At 48.8% G+C, this 19,359-nt stretch overlaps 1 protein-coding gene and 1 long non-coding RNA gene across 3 annotated transcripts; one reads left to right on the top strand and one right to left on the bottom strand.

Moving 5' to 3' along the window:
• Nucleotides 1-391: 391 nt before the first annotated feature.
• LOC127298181 (zinc finger A20 and AN1 domain-containing stress-associated protein 6) lies at nt 392-1,225 on the top strand. Its single transcript, XM_051328110.2, has one exon. The coding sequence runs from the start codon at nt 492-494 to the stop codon at nt 1,047-1,049; it is 558 nt and encodes a 185-aa protein (XP_051184070.1). The 5' UTR covers nt 392-491; the 3' UTR covers nt 1,050-1,225.
• A 1,923-nt stretch (nt 1,226-3,148) lies between these two features.
• On the bottom strand, nt 3,149-6,506 carry LOC127301690 (uncharacterized). 2 transcript variants are annotated; one of them, XR_007852333.1, is made up of 4 exons: nt 6,112-6,506; nt 5,773-6,002; nt 3,593-5,461; nt 3,149-3,513 (listed from the first exon to the last, which is right to left on the bottom strand). It is a non-coding gene; the product is annotated as an uncharacterized lncRNA (long non-coding RNA). The 2 variants fall into 2 exon arrangements; XR_007852332.1 differs by having other exon boundaries at nt 3,593-6,002.
• Nucleotides 6,507-19,359: the final 12,853 nt, after the last annotated feature.

Genomic DNA, 19,359 nt, shown 5'->3' with positions numbered 1-19,359 from the left:
AAAGTACAAGTGTTGCTAATCATGGTGGTTATTTGATGCTGCTACGAGACCCTGTTTGTTTCCATGTTTTATTTTATATTTGTTATTCATATCTTTTGCCTTTTTAGCTATGTAAATTCGATTAGATCTTGATACAGTATTGTGTTGTTGCAGTATCCATGTATAATTGCTATCTTCTCGCTAATAACATATTTACCTTCCTAAAAGAAACTTGGTCTCCGTAAAATAAGAGTTTTGGTGAATATCGTGTCACCGAGTCCGAACTTGCGGACGGCACGGTCCGGAGTCAAAGTCGAAACAGGACACGGAATTTAGCTGTCACGCGTACCGGCGAACCTTAATAAAAGGCGAGAGGGATGCCCTCAGGGCCTCGCCAAGAAAGAATCCACACACGAGCTCGAGACCACGTAATAGGCGAGCGCGAGATCCCGTAGTACGCGAGCGATTGATCCTCCATCGGACCCTCTGTTCGATCAGATCAACGTCGACCGATGGCGCACGGGCAGGAGTCGTCCACTCAGGCCGCCGCCAGCGGACCTGCGCAGTGCACGACCGGCTGCGGGTTCTTCGGCAGCCCGGCGACCAAGAATATGTGCTCCCAGTGCTACCTCGTCCACCTCAAGACCGTCAAAGCGACAGCAGCCCCCGTCGTCGATGAGAAGATCAAGGCCACCGTAGCGGCAGCAGCCCCCGTCGTCGAGGGGAAGATCAAGGCCACCGAAGTGGCAGCAGCCACGGTCGTCGAGGGGAAGATCAATGCCAACGAGGTCACCCTCGCGTTAAAGACGCCGGCTAACGTGCATGGCTCTGCTGCCGCCGAGGCTCCGGCGGCCGAGGCGCCGGCGAAGAAGGCGGCGCCAACCAGGTGTATGTCATGCAATAAGAAGGTCCGGCTGCTGGGGTTCGCCTGCCGCTGCGGTGGCACGTTCTGCTCGATGCACCGCTACGCGGACGGGCATGCGTGCAGCTTCGACTACAAGAAGGCCGACAGGGAGAAGATCGCCCAGCAGAACCCTCTGGTTGTGGCGTCCAAGCTCGACAAGATTTGAAGGCAGAGGGAGCTGGAAAACAGATGCAGGGTTTTAGTTTGCTCGATCGTTGTCTTTTCTAGTATCAGTCTCGTTTTAGATCTTTCAAGAACTAGCTCGTCAGGTCGATCGAATAGTCGATGTTGATATTTTCTCTTTTGTAAATAATCGATTAGTTATCTCTGTTTCCCGATGAATCCATGACCACATCTGAGTTGATCTTCTCTTACATGTTTGTGTGATGCTAATTTAGGATCCAATGTTACCAACGTCATGGTACCATAGATTCCCCTGGCTTCTTTTTTGCAGAAGTTTTAACATAGACCTCTCAATCCGTCAGGTAGTCAATCAGTCGCGTTTCTTAATCAAGATCAACTTGCGTTTGCCAACCACTCCAAGTTGAATTACTGGCAATACTCCGTATTGTATGTACATACATAGGCCATGGTATGTGCAGAGATTGTTACAAGCTCATACATAGGTCGTAAATTCGATGGTATCCAGAGATTGTTACAAGCTCATACAGGTCGTAAAGTCCTCCCTCTATTCCATATTAACGGTCGCACGTTTTATCCTACATATCCAGACGTGCTTTAATATACATAGTAGTACTACGAATCATAAATTCTCACTTAATTTCATATTAAGTGTTGCAGAATTATCTAGATACACATGTATCTAGACATGTTTTAGTATTAGATATATAACAATCTAAGCAATTGTGTGGATCGTAAATTCCTCACTCAATAAGTAATGGAGTCGGTACATCTCAAAGGAAACCGGAAATGGCAAACTGCGAGTCTTGAGCGGAAACGTTGTCAAGACATCCGGCTTCTTTGCAATAGTCGCACCACGCGCCTAGCACAAGCCCTCCCCGGTGGCTTTCTTGACATGATCGTTCGGCTCACGCCGATGGAGAGCAGGCGTCACTTACGCACGCAGGCACGCCGGGATGCATCTGGTGAGCGCGGCGCGACCTTCCTAGAGGCGATCTCCTTGTACTTCACTACAGGAAATCGGTAATGTGCCGACGGCCACCAGCCGTCGGCGTATAGTTGTGCCGAAGGTGACCGTTGGCATACCGCCGTCGGCGTATCTCCGGTCGGCGTAGCGGATCCAGCCGTCGACGCATCTCCAACCTTCGGCGTCTACTCCATGCCGACGGTTTTTCTTCGGCCGTAGGCCTAGCTCAACCGTCGGCGCTGACGGTTTTTCTTCGGCCGTAGGCCTAGCTCAACCGTCGGCGTCGCATTTTCACGGAGACGACCGCCTGACGGTGTTGGCGATACGCCGACGGCCAGACCGTCGGCACGTCAGGCGAGAACCGCATAGGCTGACCTTCGCGGGGGCCTCCAATGATCCAAGCAGCAGTGGTGAGTATATAATACTAGATGGTCATGCGCGCTTCGCCGCGCAGGATGCCAGTCGTTCTTGCATGACCCAGATTCTTGTGTGTTGTCGTAGTCGTATATGCTAGGTCGTGGAGCAGCCATAGTTGTAGGACGGATCAAGAGGTCCCTGTCTTAGCCACAGCTTGCCGTTGCCACCGAGAATGTTGATGGTTCTTTCTGCCCGGTCGAAAGTAATCTAGGTTGCTGACGAAACATCGTCAGGACGTGCATAATTCCCCCAGAGAAAGAGATAGTTGTCACCTCTACATTCTGCATGGAAAGATCAGCCTAGGCTGACGCATATACATGAAAAAAAAAGAATAATTATATAATAATACGCGCAGACATGAAGCCCATACTGATAAATCTATCAATGGGCATCGGCTAGCAACAACATTGTCCACAACAGAAACGAACATATGTCAACAAAGAAAATCTGAAACAAACAAAGAACTAATGAAATAGCTTAACGACTAACCTCGCAAATTTGCTAAAAAATAATATTTACCTAGCTAACATTGCGGGAAACACAGGCTAATTTTTTTCTGGTAGATACAGCATATTAATCATGATCCATCACAACCAAAGATGCAAAACAAAGTCCAAGCAAGCTTCTCGACCAGCCGCCAGTGTTCAGAACGTATTGTCAATCCATTTGGAGGACACGTCTTAACGCACAACATACTCAAAAACATCACACAAACGTAGGTAGTACATGGCCAAAGTTCAAGAGTGTTCAGGTAGCATACTTGCACATCGACCTAAACAACATATCAGGTTCGGCTTCATATATACTACATGACGATATGACGATGACGCACAGACAAAACACAAGAGCACACCCATCCTGAGGATGCAGCAAACGTCTTTCTGATGCAACTTGCTCCAATGAAAGAGCAGCTGTTTCGAAAAAAAAAAATGAAAGAGCAGCTACTTGGAGTTCCACACATTTTGATAATACAGTTATGACCAAGTCAGGAATCGCACAACTGGGGAAAAAACGCATATAGTGATACTACAAAGGCATGTATCACAAATTCACCACACCTTCTTCCCTAACTTCTCAGCACCATATGGGAATAACTGCCTCTTCACTGCAAGAAAGAAGGCAACTTAGCTATGCTCATCACCTAATAAAAAGCAAGAAGAAACAAAAGCAGACAGAGAACGTACTTTTTCTCAGAATGATTTCCCGAATGAAAATCTGGATCATTACTACATGGACCTGCAGCAAAAAAAAAGCTTTCAGCACCGGCACTTAGCAGACCAAACCAACATGAGATCCATCACATGCACACATACCGAGGTAGGCAGAGGCGGCGGAGTGTGCAAGCCTATGTCAGGAGACCATGCCATTTTTGCATTTCATTCTTTTTATCTCTTACTTTTCTTTATGCTTCTATATATTTTAGTAAATTATTGAATATAATATATTCATGGTAACATTTGATATACAGTAAATCACTCATTTTATTCAATTATCATCTTTTTTCTATAAATTTCCTTAAATTACATCTTTTAATTGAGTTATATGCTTGTCAGATGGTTATACGATCAATAAAAGAATAGAAATATATATATTGCTTTGAACGGTATTTGCATATGGAAATAAAAACTATATGTGCCTTACAAAGATATTATGGCTGTAGCATGCTATTATGAAAAAATATACAACAATTACCGCATATCATCAGTCACAGATTTATAGATGAGGTAAAACTATGCACATGCAAATTTAATAATGATGTATGACTAGCTGGAAATGCAAACTTCAGGGCATGTTCCATTCCCCACTAACCTGTAAGTACATAAAAGTATCAAAATTATTTCTACTGTAGCATGTGTGTCTCTTTGGCCGCGAAAATACTAAACAATATAATAGTTTCATATAGTGATTAACAACCAACAATCATACATAAATGTTCTGAATAATATAAGAGATTTCACTTTAATCTTGTAAGGCCTGCTAGCATGAATAGTATTAATCTTGGTGGGATAGATTGTGTGAATAATAAAAAAGCAAGAACCTCCTTACAACTGGAGGAGGCATTTAAGTGATTCTACTAAGAAAGAAATGGTGCCATTTCAGCGATTTGCATAGTTAATCCAAGTAAGTAGTTAGTACTTCTATTTCCCTTAGTATAGACTGTTAAATAATAGTGCAATGATAAATATTTATATCTAACTGAATAAACTAAATAACTGATCTCATGTGACAGAATGTGTAAACTGACACAGATTCAATCGCAAGATAAGAGCTTATTAACATGGAAGCAACATCTTTTGGTACTGACACATGACACAGAGAAGGTGCAGATATGGCAGGAATATGAGAAGAGGAATGTTTCACAATGAAATTATTAATCGTTAATTAGTCCAGAAATAATTAAGCCACAAAATTACATACTGCTACTGAAATTATGAATCTATGCGTCTTTGTTACTGAAACGTAGTGGATATACCATGAATAGAAGTATATATGGATCAGACATATTAAGAGCGGAGAGACAACAATCTTAACATGAGTACAATACTGCTACTGAAATTATGAATCTATGCATCTTTGTTACTGAAACTCTGTGCCATGGTCGGCAATACTACGATGGTAAACAATCATAAATGCCCAAGCAGTTTACATACACCAATCGGCATATTAAACAGTATATTATGTACTAAATAGTGGAATTCCCTAATAAGGTCAATCATGCAGCCAAAATTTGAGTAATCTTTTTTAAACTTGTCCAGATGGAGGAAACTAAAAGTGTAATCAAATTCTCCACCAACATCATCCTCAGTATTGTACTTGCTTTTGATATTCACATTTAGTTTCTTGGTTTACTTCCTTACATTGATATTTTGTTATGCCACGAATGAAAGTGTGTCACAAATATACTTAATGCAAGCTATACAAAATGGAAATTTTTAACTTTAGTAGGAAAAACTACTACTTGTATCTGGTAAGATCATTTTACCAACATCCTAAATTGATACAAATATTCAAATTTCATCCTGATCATGATTCTCCAAACTCGTGGACAAAATCTGCGGTAGATAAACATCAACAATAGAATCAGTCCTTGGAGCTTGAACATCGATATAAAATATCATTACCTAGCATACAAATAATTTCTCGCATTCCAACTTCTACTCCAATGATTTGTCACATTGCAAACATTCATCGATCCGCAACATTTGAAACACATGTCTCAGCTATTTGGTTTTCTATGTGTGAAAATCTGAATGCTGTCTTTTAGAAGGCATATAATCTTTGATTTAGCGACATGATGTAAATCAATCAGTGGTAAGATATCTCAGTGTTGTTGATTTGAGAAATGGTTATTGAACTTGCATACCTGAATGACGACAGATGAGGAGTTCTGGATACAGAGGCGAGCTTCTACACTAGCCGTTCATGGAGGAGGAGAAGCACTTGCCGCGTCCTGAGGCGAAAGAAGATGATGACGACCCTGGTGAGGATCCATGGCCCAAAGACGACCACAGCCAATCCAGCTGCATCGAGGATTATGGCGGCACCGCTACGGAAGGGCAGGGAAGAGAGACCGAGGCGAGATCAGGCCTGATCCTGATGCCGATTAACAGGAGAAACCGCGAGCGATCAGCGATCAATAGAGAAACCAAGCATGTCCTACAGAGGCACGGCTTGTTGTGTTGGGGGATCGACGTATACGTACCACACACGTTTGTCCGGGAGGAGAACGGGGCAGTCGGTGAGGCGGAGGAAGAGGTCCTTCTTGCGCGGCGGCGAGCGGCGGGAGGACGCGGGGCAGGAAGCAGGCCAGACGGAGTCGGAGTCGGCCGCGGCGCGGCAGGCGTCGCGCGTGGAGGTGCGGGCGAGCGTCTCCGAGAGGAGCTCCTCACTCCTCAGGCAGGCGCCCGATCTCGCAGGCCTCGGACGGGACGGAGGCGATGACCCGCAGAGATGGGGGACGGCCGGACTGAGCGGCGACGACGGCGGGCATCCTCGCTTGTTTGGGATCAAGACTGCCTTCCGTGGGAACGAAGGAGACTGAATCGGGCCCACCACACGGAACCGGCCAAGTCCGGAACTGCCGCCACCTACATCTACTGTCCCACCGACCATGCGAGCACCGTCTAAACGCTGAGAAGCCAGCGATTGCAACAGCCTTAAACTGTTTAGATAATGTATGAAAACAATGCTTTTTCTTAGAGGCTACGTAGTAAATTTGTGTGAAATTGGGAGTGATATTGAGATTGAATTGCTTCTGAATCTATGCTAATATGTGGAAGCGTCCAATTGATCAAAAAATCTTGTTGATATTCACATCATGCCCTTCTTCTAATGGCTGGATTATTCAAGGGGGTATGCCCCAATTCAAGTCTAATATTAACCTCAAGTTCACATTTGTTCATTATGTACTAACACTTAATGATTGTGATATTGTAGAAACAAGAAAAAATAGACCGTAAAAATGCTAATGATATGTGCGATGGAACTCAACACTATATATGATAAACCGTTAACATGAAGTATACCCCCTTAAAATGTTTTATATTCAGTTTTTTTTGCGGGGAATGTTTTATATTCAGTTAATCAAGTAAGCTCTAGCACGTGTTTACCCTTACTTACTTCTCTCAGTGAAGAGACTATTGAGTCAAGAGATGCAAGTCTCTTAAAGATCTTTGTCGGCCAATGCTTCGGAAGCAATGATTTTATGCATGAGCTTTGCATATGTTTTACACATGCACATCTTTCACACACATAAGTGTGCCTCATTGTTCATAGTGCTTTCAAAAATTAATATAGTGCATAATTCGTTATTATTTTACATTATTAAAGGTTATTTTTACTTCACATGATGATTGTTGCTTGCTGCAATTTACTTAACAATGAATTTCTTATACTTTGAGTAGTTCCGATGAAGCTGAACTTTGTATCTATGATAACAAACTCTAAAGTATAGATTTTACCGTAGCAATAGTTTCTAAGTATCTAAGACTTTTTTATTATCTACATCCTCAGGAACAAGTATATAATAAGCATGAGGATGTTGATAAGTCAGACACGTATCTAAGAAATCCATAGTTTATTTTAACATTGTTATCACCAGAATTTGATCAAGTCAGAGGTGGGCCGCGATCAAGATGGGCTTGAAGAATATACATGGAAGGAATATATGAATCGGTCTTATATGCAAAGTTTGGGCTAGTTCGCCCGTATATCTGTAATATAGTAGGATGCGTGTCGGTTAGTTAGAGTTTGGCTCGTGCACGGTTGGGATTATTCCCACGTTAGAAAGTCTACGGACTATAAATATGTATCTAGGGTTTATGAAATAAACAACAATCACGTTCACCACAAACCAATCTAGGCGCATCGCCAACTCCCTTGTCTCGAGGGTTTCTTCCGGGTAAGCATCATGCTGCCTAGATCGCATCTTGCGATCTAGGCAGTACACGTTTATTCGATGTTCATGCGTTGCTCGTACTGAAGCCTTTTTGATGGCGAGCGACGTAGTTATCTTAGATGTGTTAGGGTTAGCATTGTTCTTCATGTCATATGCTGTCGTCGTGCAACCCTGAGACGTCTAGCCGCCCTTACACCTATCTTAGGTGTAAGGGCGGCACCCCGCTTGATCATTATTTAGTAGATCCGATCCGTCACGATTGCTCCTTGTTCTCCAAGGATTAGTTTGATATCTGCATAGTTAGGCCTTACAAACGGGTTGAAGGATCCAGTGGCGCGTAGGGTGTAGTTTGCTAGCCCTAGACAGGATGTTCCGGGGATCAACCTTGTGTTGGTTTTTAGGCCTTGTCTAGGGACGGCTTACGATCACCGTGCGTGGCCGTCAGGCTCAATCACGAGTAGGATGTTCCGATTATGTGGTGAAAACCCTAAATCGTAGTAGGTCGTTTTAGCTTTATTTTGATCAAGCAGGACCACCATATATTCGTACACCCCGTACGGATCATGGGTGGATCGGCTCTTTGAGCCGATTCACAGGACAACCTGAGAGCCGATCGAGGCTCGTATTTAATGTTTACGTGTATGCCATGCAGGAAACTAAGCGAGGCACATCCATCACCTTCCTGACCAGGTATAGGTCAGGTGGCACGCCCTTGCACCAGCATCGGACGTGCGTGCCGAGTCTTTGCGGGCCATCGCTCGGAGGGACCAGGGCCAGCCGCAGTCCTGGGAGCCTCCCGGCTCTACTGTGTTGCCCGTCGCTGCTCGCCGGTGGGTTTCTGACCGCAACACATTCTGGCACGCCCGGTGGGACAATCTTCGACATCAACCGCATCGCCATCTACATTTGAGATGGCGGAAGGCACTCCAGTCACGTGCGAGGAACTGACCGAGGAGCTCAAGAAGAAGCATGACGAGGTCAAAGCAATCCTCGAAGCCGACCTCATCGGCTCTTTTCACAGAACCCGCTCACATGGCGTCAGGTGGAAAGGGTTCTCACCTGAAGGCGCGCTCTATGGAGTGGACCTGTCCGCCCCGTCAGAAGAACGCACCAGGTCTCTGCGTCAGGAGATTAACTTCATGGTAGCTCATTCGCTACACCGCCATTCTGAGAGCCTGGTGAACACTTTGGAGCGTGTCGCTCTTCGGGTGATCCAGGAAATCATGAGGCATCAGTACTCTCCGTCAGGACCAGCTCTCGGGACTTACCAAGGAGAGATGCCACTCCAGTCCCGTCCACCGCTGCCATTCGCATTGGCAGCACCAGAAGTGCCGAATTCACCGGCATACGTCGTCTACAAGATCGGTGGTGACCCTAGTGACTACCAGTTCTTGCATGAGGCGCCTAAGGAGATCCCTCACGGATACACGTGCACATACGTGCCAGACTGCAGCAACTGGGTACTCACAAACCAGACTGCAACAGCAGGGACTTCTGGAACAACAGGAGGAACTTCGGGAACAGATCTCGAGAAGCAGACGTGGCTAGCTAAGTATGCCACTCCGACAAACCTCCAGAGCTCGGCTCCTGCAGTTGGCTCAGAGCTGGAAAAGCAAGCATGGCTGGCTAAGTATGCCACTCCGGCGAATCTTCAGGGTTCGACTCCTGCAGGCAGCACCGCGGATCAGATCAGTACCATCCTGAGAGACCAGTTCGGCATGGTGCCGAAAAGGAGGACAATCGGCTATTCCAAGCCGTACCCCAACGAGTACGAGTTGATCCCGCTGCCACCCAAATATCGGCTCCCTGATTTCTCCAAGTTTAATGGATCAGATGGTTCCAGCTCCATCGAGCATGTGAGCCGATATTTGGCACAGCTGGGCACGATCTCAGCATCAGATGAGCTGCGTGTGAGGTTCTTCGCACAGTCCCTCACAGGATCGGCTTTCGGGTGGTACACATCGCTGCCACCAGACTCAATCCGGACTTGGAAGCAGTTGGAAGAGCAGTTCCACATGCAGTATCACTCAGAGGCTTCCGAGGCTGGCATTGCCGAGTTAGCACAAGTACGTCAGAAGCACGGAGAAACGGTGTCAGAATACGTCCAGCGCTTCAGGACCGTTAGGAACCGATGCTATTCGGCTCGTGTGACTGAAAAAGAAGCAGTCGAGTTGGCGGTGGTGGGTCTCGCATCACCGATCAAGGACGTGGCCTCCCAAGCAGACTACCCTTCACTGGCGCACATGGTGCGAAGGCATCGATATATGAACAGCGCCACCCAGATGTATACCAGGATAAATTCAAGCGTGCGGTGGTCCTGGTTGAGGCAGATGAAGACGAAAGCTCTGCGGGAGATCAAGAGGTAGCAGTGGCTGAATGGACTCGGGGGGCAAGCCCCGTATCCTCAAATGGGTTAAGCCACCAGGTCCGCCCAGAGGGTTTGATTTTGACGTAACTAAAACTGAGCAAATTTTTGACCTCTTACTTAAGGAGAAGCAGTTGAAGTTACCCGAAGGCCTCAAAATCCCCACGGTACAGGAGCTGAACGGAAAGCCATACTGCAAATGGCATAACTCGTTCTCCCATACCACCAACGACTGTAGGGTGTGGCGTCAGCAGGTCCAAATGGCGATAGAACAAGGACGTCTAATTTTCAACCAGTACGCCATGAAAGTCGACACTCACCCCTTCCCCGCCGTTAACATGGTGGAGTGCACTTACCCTGGAGGGTGCCAGCCAGGATTCTCGTTCAACATCAACATGGTAGCACCTGGACACCACTCTGGTAAGGACGGAGACGAGGGCAGGTGCTCTCGTAGCAAGGACACAGAGGAAGCCGTTCCACGCGATCGGCTCCGTCACGATGGCAAGCGCTACATCACAGAGGGAGAAGTGAGGAACGTGAGATATCAGCGACCTCTCTCTGATCACCTCCTCAACAAGTATGTGAGACCAACGCCGGCGACCCAACGACGATGATGAAAGAGATCGTCTGGCTAGGGACGCCAGGAGACATCGTCGGCATGATCGCGACGAGGAGAGATATGAGTGCCACGTCAAGGGAAAGTCAAGAGAGCAAGACGACGAGGATAGGCACTGGGACTGCCCCTTCTTCAGACACTGCTGGGATTCAGGAATGAGCCGATTGCCTACAATCGGCAACTGCCCAAAATGTAGACAGAAGAGGAAGGATGCAGCTAACGTGTCCGTGTTCAAACGTCTAGGGCCTCTCCCGCCTCGGAACAAGCACGCTGAGTCCTCTCGGGTGGAAGATCTCGAGGAAGTGGAAGACGATGAAGAAGAAGAAGATAAGTACCACCGGCCAAGGTGGTGCCCTGATGGACTCAGCCGTTCCCAAAAGCGTAGGGTTCAGCGGCTACGTGGTTTGGAGGAAGCCGAAAGGTTATACCTGCACACGTTGAGGAAGGCGCGGCCTGATCTGGCCGCTAAAATTCAGCGAACCCCGGACGAAGAGGGTCGGCCACAAAGGAAAGAGTGGCGCCCCAGACAAAGGAAAGCCGATGATGAAACATCGGCTGGCACAAACATGGTGTTCATCCTTCCGACGGAGTTTAGTGCTCCAGGAGTAGACGAAGCACCTGTGGCACAACTTGACTGCGGCCCACGGCCAGTTATCTTTGAGAAGCCACGAGAAAGAAGCTACAGACATCTGAAGGCCCTGTACTTGTGAGGGTATATCAATGAGCAGCATGTCAACAAGATGCTGGTGGACACCGGAGCGGCAGTCAACATTATGCCATACTCCATGCTACGTCGGTTGGGACGCTCTAGCTCGGATCTGATCAAGACCAACGTGACATTGAGCGATTTCAACGGCCAAGCGTCTGACGCACAAGGTGTTCTGAACGTGGATCTGACCATAGGAAGGAAAACCATCCCTACGACGTTCTTTATTGTCGATAGCAAGAGCACCTATGCTGTCCTGCTAGGAAGAGATTGGATCCACGCCAACTGTTGCATTCCATCCACGATGCACCAATGCGTAATACAGTGGGATGGAGATGAAGTAGAGGTCGTCCATGCAGATGACTCAGCCGAGATTTCAACAGCTGGCATGAACGCTTGGGAGACAACAGGCCAAGAGCCACTCTCAGGCATCAATTTGGACGACTGCGAGCGCATCGACGTGACAAAGGATGGGGTTAGGCTGGTCTTATCCACCGGCCTGACCGTATAGCAAGAACAAACCTATGGACAAACGTGGTGAGGCCGATCCTTGGGATCGGCCCCAAAGATCTATGGAGGAACGTTGCAAAACCTTCATTGAGCGATTCAATCAACATGGAGGCCGATTCCAGCAATCGGCCAAAATTATCTTCACCACACATTCTGCCTGTGTTCAACGTCGATCTAATGGGCAGCGGTTACGTCGGCTGATGAGAGTCAACATTAGTCCTAACGGAGCCGACGTTCAAATACAGTGCCTTGGCTAACTACAGAGCCGATATCTGCAGTTACCTGACAGATTCGGCTCGGGGGGGCACCTAATCAGAGGAACATGTGCGATACATGTGCAGTGAAATAGTGGGGGCCGATAGAAAAATCGGCCAGTAAAAAAAAATTCATAGTATACAGCCGATGCACGGACATCGACTTTAGAGCTAAGAAACAAAGCCGATGCACAGCCATCGACTCTAGTGCAAATTACACAAGATCTACCAGCTGCGTGTTCAAGACACGGATTTCGACCAAGTCGGTTTTCAGTTCAGCCTCAAGGCCAACCTCCAACCTTTTACTCATTAGGCCGTTGGTGTTTCATCTGCAATATCAGTTTTCAAAGGAAGAAAAGGTGATCGGCTCCGGTGTATCTACCGTCGGCCTGGCTAAGTTGGCCACCTTCTCAGCTACGCTCGTAGAAATGGCTAGGACTTCTGCATGGTGGCTGTCTCAATTGCCTGAGTTCAAGGCCCTTGGACTGAACTGTGTGTCCACGCTACTGTTCTCACCTTAACTGAGGCTCGGGGGCCAGCTGATTTGGTAGACACTCTGTTTTTGGAAGCCGATTGGAGTGTCATCGGCTGACCCTACATCATAACCTTCTTCGAAAGCGGTGAGTTGTTGCAGAAGAAGACTACTAGAGCTGCGGAAAGGAGCCTGAAAGGGAAGCCATCGTCATCTACAGGGTCTGGTGGATTCTCAAAACAACCGATGAACAGCCATCGGCTATAGGATTGCAAAGTATTATGGTCAGACATCAAATTACAGTCTGAATTTGAGAAGTGCTTGACTGACGGTCTAATTGGTATCAGAGTCTGGCTTCATGGGCGTCGGAGGTGAAAAGTCCGATACGTTGTTATCGGTCTTGGTGCGGCAAACGGAAGACTTGAAATTGGACTAATTGAGAGTCAAATTAGAAGAACAATTCTTATTGATTCAAAGGAACGGCTTTACAAGAAAGAGCCGATGGCTCTCAAAAGGGTCATCCGATGCCTAGTGCACTGCTACTACTAGTCCTACACTAGTTGGCCCCTGTTCTAGGGGTCGTCGCTGTCCTCATCGTCGCCATTGTAGCTGCCGCCGGCGCTGCTTCCAGAGAGTTCCTCGTCGCTGCTGCCCCAGCCCTCGGCCGGAGCCTCTTCTTCCTCGTCATCATCATCATCCTTGCTGTCCGCCCAAGCGCGGAAGCGCTTCGCCGGCGGATACCCAGCGGAGGAGGAGGAATCATCCTCCTCCTCTTCCTCTTCTTCCTCTGCTTCTTCTTCTTCCTCCTCCTCGTCGGAGGAGGTGGAGTTCGCCCAGGAGTGGAGGTCGTCTTCGCTCTCGCTCTTCAGTTCCCCTTCGATGAGGAACTCGAGGTCGTCTTCCCCATCGGTCAGGGGTAAGTCACCATCTGACCCGACGAGTGCTTCGGGTGGGCCATCTGGCACGGGATCAAAGTTCCACTCCTGCTCGCTCGAGGAGGAAGATTGGAGAGAGAGGCCTGAGGAGATGGAGGAAGAAGAAGACATTGCTACAGGGAAAGAGGGTTTTTTAGGTGCCGATGGTCTGAGCAGAGCAAGCGGATGAAGTGGCGAACCGTTCGGCACAGTTAAATAAGGGGGAGCCTAGTGGAGATTTAATGCCATTGCAGTTTCCGAGGAAGTGATGCTAAAGCTATCAAATCTTGCAGAGAAGTTGAGAAGGCAGGGCATCATGATGAAGAATACTGTGACGGTTCTGCTCTGCCACGACATGACCCGACGAAGAAAAAGCAGAGTGATTTTGGAATTATCAATTCCAAAACCAGGGGGGCATGTGTTATCACCAGAATTTGACCAAGTCAGAGGTGGGCCGCGATCAAGATGGGCTTGAAGAATATACATGGAAGGAATACATGAATCGGCCTTATATGCAAAGTTTGGGCTAGTTCGCCCGTGTATCTGTAATATAGTAGGATGCGTGTCGGTTAGTTAGAGTTTGGCTCGTGCACGGTTGGGATTATTCCCACGTTAGAAAGTCTACGGACTATAAATATGTATCTAGGGTTTATGAAATAAACAACAATCATGTTCACCACAAACCAATCTAGGCGCATCGCCAACTCCCTTGTCTCGAGGGTTTCTTCAGGGTAAGCATCATGCTGCCTAGATCGCATCTTGCGATCTAGGCAGTACACGTTTATTCGCTGTTCATGCGTTGCTCGTACTGAAGCCTTTTTGATGGCGAGCGACGTAGTTATCTTAGATGTGTTAGGGTTAGCATTGTTCTTCGTGTCATATGCTGTCGTCGTGCAACCCTGAGACGTCTAGCCGCCCTTACACCTATCTTAGGTGTAAGGGCGGCACCCCGCTTGATCATTATTTAGTAGATCCGATCCGTCACGATTGCTCCTTGTTCTCCAAGGATTAGTTTGATATCTGCATAGTTAGGCCTTACAAACGGGTTGAAGGATCCAGTGGCGCGTAGGGTGTAGTTTGCTAGCCCTAGACAGGATGTTCCGGGGATCAACCTTGTGTTGGTTTTTAGGCCTTGTCTAGGGACGGCTTACGATCACCGTGCGTGGCCGCCAGGCTCAATCACGAGTAGGATGTTCCGATTATGTGGTGAAAACCCTAAATCGTAGTAGGTCGTTTTAGCTTTATTTTGATCAAGCAGGACCACCATATATTCGTACACCCCGTACGGATCATGGGTGGATCGGCTCTTTGAGCCGATTCACAGGACAACCTGAGAGCCGATCGAGGCTCGTATTTAATGTTTACGTGTATGCCATGCAGGAAACTAAGCGAGGCACATCCATCACCTTCCTGACCAGGTATAGGTCAGGTGGCACGCCCTTGCACCAGCATCGGACGTGCGTGCCGAGTCTTTGCGGGCCATCGCTCGGAGGGACCAGGGCCAGCCGCAGTCCTGGGAGCCTCCCGGCTCTACTGTGTTGCCCGTCGCTGCTCGCCGGTGGGTTTCTGACCGCAACACATTCTGGCACGCCCGGTGGGACAATCTTCGACATCAACCGCATCGCCATCTACATCTGAGATGGCGGAAGGCACTCCAGTCACGTGCGAGGAACTGACCGAGGAGCTCAAGAAGAAGCATGACGAGGTCAAAGCAATCCTCGAAGCCGACCTCATCGGCTCTTTTCACAGAACCCGCTCACATGGCGTCAGGTGGAAAGGGTTCTCACCGAAGGCGCTCGATGGAGTGGACCTGTCCGCCCGTCGAAGAACGCACCAGGTCTCTGCGTCAGGAGATTAACTTCATGGTAGCTCATTCGCTACACCGCCATTCTGAGAGCCTGGTGAACACTTTGGAGCGTGTCGCTCTTCGGGTGATCCAGGAAATCATGAGGCACCAGTACTCTCCGTCAGGACCAGCTCTCGGGACTTACCAAGGAGAGATGCCACTCCAGTCCCGTCCACCGCTGCCATTCGCATTGGCAGCACCAGAAGTGCCGAATTCACCGGCATACGTCGTCTACAAGATCGGTGGTGACCCTAGTGACTACCAGTTCTTGCATGAGGCGCCTAAGGAGATCCCTCACGGATACACGTGCACATACGTGCTGCATCGCAGCAAGAATCGGGTACTCACAAAACCAGATCGCAACAGCAGGGACTTGGAACAACAGGAGGAACTTCGGGAACAGATCTCGAGAAGCGACGTGGCTAGCTAAGTATGCCACTCCGACAAACCTCCGAGCTCAGCTCCTGCAGCTTGGCTCAGAGCTGGAAAAGCAAGCATGGCTGGCTAAGTATGCCACTCCGGCGAATCTTCGTGGTTCGACTCCTGCAGCCAGCACCGCGGATCAGATCAGTACCATCCTGAGAGACCAGTTCGGCATGGTGCCGAAAAGAAGGACAATCGGCTATTCCAAGCCGTACCCCAACGAGTACGAGTTGATCCCGCTGCCACCCAAATATCGGCTCCCTGATTTCTCCAAGTTTAATGGATCAGATGGTTCCAGCTCCATCGAGCATGTGAGCCGATATTTGGCACAGCTGGGCACGATCTCAGCATCAGATGAGCTGCATGTGAGGTTCTTCGCACAGTCCCTCACAGGATCGGCTTTCGGGTGGTACACATCGCTGCCACCAGACTCAATCCGGACTTGGAAGCAGTTGGAAGAGCAGTTCCACATGCAGTATCACTCAGAGGCTTCCGAGGCTGGCATTGCCGAGTTAGCACAAGTACGTCAGAAGCGCGGAGAAACGGTGTCAGAATACGTCCAGCGCTTCAGGACCGTTAGGAACCGATGCTATTCGGCTCGTGTGACTGAAAAAGAAGCAGTCGAGTTGGCGGTGGTGGGTCTCGCATCACCGATCAAGGACGTGGCCTCCCAAGCAGACTACCCTTCACTGGCGCACATGGTGCGAAGAGCTGTCGCATATGAAACGGCGCCACCCAGATGTATACCAGGATAAATTCAAGCGTGCGGTGGTCCTGGTTGAGGCAGATGAAGACGAAAGCTCTGCGGGAGATCAAGAGGTAGCAGTGGCTGAATGGACTCGGGGGGCAAGCCCCGTATCCTCAAATGGGTTAAGCCACCAGGTCCGCCCAGAGGGTTTGATTTTGACGTAACTAAAACTGAGCAAATTTTTGACCTCTTACTTAAGGAGAAGCAGTTGAAGTTACCCGAAGGCCTCAAAATCCCCACGGTACAGGAGCTGAACGGAAAGCCATACTGCAAATGGCATAACTCGTTCTCCCATACCACCAACGACTGTAGGGTGTGGCGTCAGCAGGTCCAAATGGCGATAGAACAAGGACGTCTAATTTTCAACCAGTACGCCATGAAAGTCGACACTCACCCCTTCCCCGCCGTTAACATGGTGGAGTGCACTTACCCTGGAGGGTGCCAGCCAGGATTCTCGTTCAACATCAACATGGTAGCACCTGGACACCACTCTGGTAAGGACGGAGACGAGGGCAGCTGCTCTCGTAGCAAGGACACAGAGGAAGCCGTTCCACGCGATCGGCTCCGTCACGATGGCAAGCGCTACATCACAGAGGGAGAAGTGAGGAACGTGAGATATCAGCGACCTCTCTCTGATCACCTCCTCAACAAGTATGTGAGTCAATATGACCAACGCCGGCGACCCAACGACGATGATGAAAGAGATCGTCTGGCTAGGGACGCCAGGAGACATCGTCGGCATGATCGCGACGAGGAGAGATATGAGCGCCACGCCAAGGGAAAGTCAAGAGAGCAAGACGACGAGGATAGGCACTGGGACTGCCCCTTCTTCAGACACTGCTGGGATTCAGGAATGAGCCGATTGCCTACAATCGGCAACTGCCCAAAATGTAGATAGAAGAGGAAGGATGCAGCTAACGTGTCCGTGTTCAAACGTCTAGGGCCTCTCCCGCCTCGGAACAAGCACGCTGAGTCCTCTCGGGTGGAAGATCTCGAGGAAGTGGAAGACGATGAAGAAGAAGAAGATAAGTACCACCGGCCAAGGTGGTGCCCTGATGGACTCAGCCGTTCCCAAAAGCGTAGGGTTCAGCGGCTACGTGGTTTGGAGGAAGCCGAAAGGTTATACCTGCACACGTTGAGGAAGGCGCGGCCTGATCTGGCCGCTAAAATTCAGCGAACCCCGGACGAAGAGGGTCGGCCACAAAGGAAAGAGTGGCGCCCCAGACAAAGGAAAGCCGATGATGAAACATCGGCTGGCACAAACATGGTGTTCATCCTTCCGACGGAGTTTAGTGCTCCAGGAGTAGACGAAGCACCTGTGGCACAACTTGACTGCGGCCCACGGCCAGTTATCTTTGAGAAGCCACGAGAAAGAAGCTACAGACATCTGAAGGCCCTGTACTTGCGAGGGTATATCAATGAGCAGCATGTCAACAAGATGCTGGTGGACACCGGAGCGGCAGTCAACATTATGCCATACTCCATGCTACGTCGGTTGGGACGCTCTAGCTCGGATCTGATCAAGACCAACGTGACATTGAGCGATTTCAACGGCCAAGCGTCTGACGCACAAGGTGTTCTGAACGTGGATCTGACCGTAGGAAGGAAAACCATCCCTACGACGTTCTTTATTGTCGATAGCAAGAGCACCTATGCTGTCCTGCTAGGAAGAGATTGGATCCACGCCAACTGTTGCATTCCATCCACGATGCACCAATGCGTAATACAGTGAGATGGAGATGAAGTAGAGGTTGTCCATGCAGATGACTCAGCCGAGATTTCGACAGCTGGCATGAACGCTTGGGAGACAACAGGCCAAGAGCCACTCTCAGGCATCAATTTGGACGACTGCGAGCGCATCGACGTGACAAAGGATGGGGTTAGGCTGGTCTTATCCACCGGCCTGACCGTATAGCAAGAACCAAACCTATGGACAAACGTGGCGAGGCCGATCCTTGGGATCGGCCCCAAAGATCTATGGAGGAACGTTGCAAAACCTTCATTGAGCGATTCAATCAACATGGAGGCCGATTCCAGCAATCGGCCAAAATTATCTTCACCACACATTCTGCCTGTGTTCAACGTCGATCTAATGGGCAGCGGTTACGTCGGCTGATGAGAGTCAACATTAGTCCTAACGGAGCCGACGTTCAAATACAGTGCCTTGGCTAACTACAGAGCCGATATCTGCAGTTACCTGACAGATTCGGCTCGGGGGGGCACCTAATCAGAGGAACATGTGCGATACATGTGCAGTGAAATAGTGGGGGCCGATAGAAAAATCGGCCAGTAAAAAAAAAATTCATAGTATACAGCCGATGCACGGACATCGACTTTAGAGCTAAGAAACAAAGCCGATGCACAGCCATCGACTCTAGTGCAAATTACACAAGATCTACCAGCTGCGTGTTCAAGACACGGATTTCGACCAAGTCGGTTTTCAGTTCAGCCTCAAGGCCAACCTCCAACCTTTTACTCATTAGGCCGTTGGTGTTTCATCTGCAATATCGGTTTTCAAAGGAAGAAAAGGTGATCGGCTCCGGTGTATCTACCGTCGGCCTGGCTAAGTTGGCCACCTTCTCAGCTACGCTCGTAGGAATGGCTAGGACTTCTGCATGGTGGCTGTCTCAATTGCCTGAGTTCAAGGCCCTTGGACTGAACTGTGTGTCCTCGCCACTGTTCTCACCTTAACTGAGGCT

The sequence above is a fragment of the Lolium perenne genome, chromosome 7 (genome assembly GCF_019359855.2).
Source record: "Lolium perenne isolate Kyuss_39 chromosome 7, Kyuss_2.0, whole genome shotgun sequence".
Classification (NCBI taxonomy): Eukaryota; Viridiplantae; Streptophyta; class Magnoliopsida; order Poales; family Poaceae; genus Lolium; species Lolium perenne.
The sequence above is the reverse complement of the archived record's forward strand: the minus strand, read 5'-3'. Positions and strand labels throughout refer to the sequence as shown.

What these genes read in the sequence shown, in the direction of transcription:
- LOC127298181 (XM_051328110.2), top strand. Translation starts at nt 492, where the DNA reads ATGGCGCACGGGCAGGAGTCGTCCACTCAGGCCGCCGCCAGCGGACCT.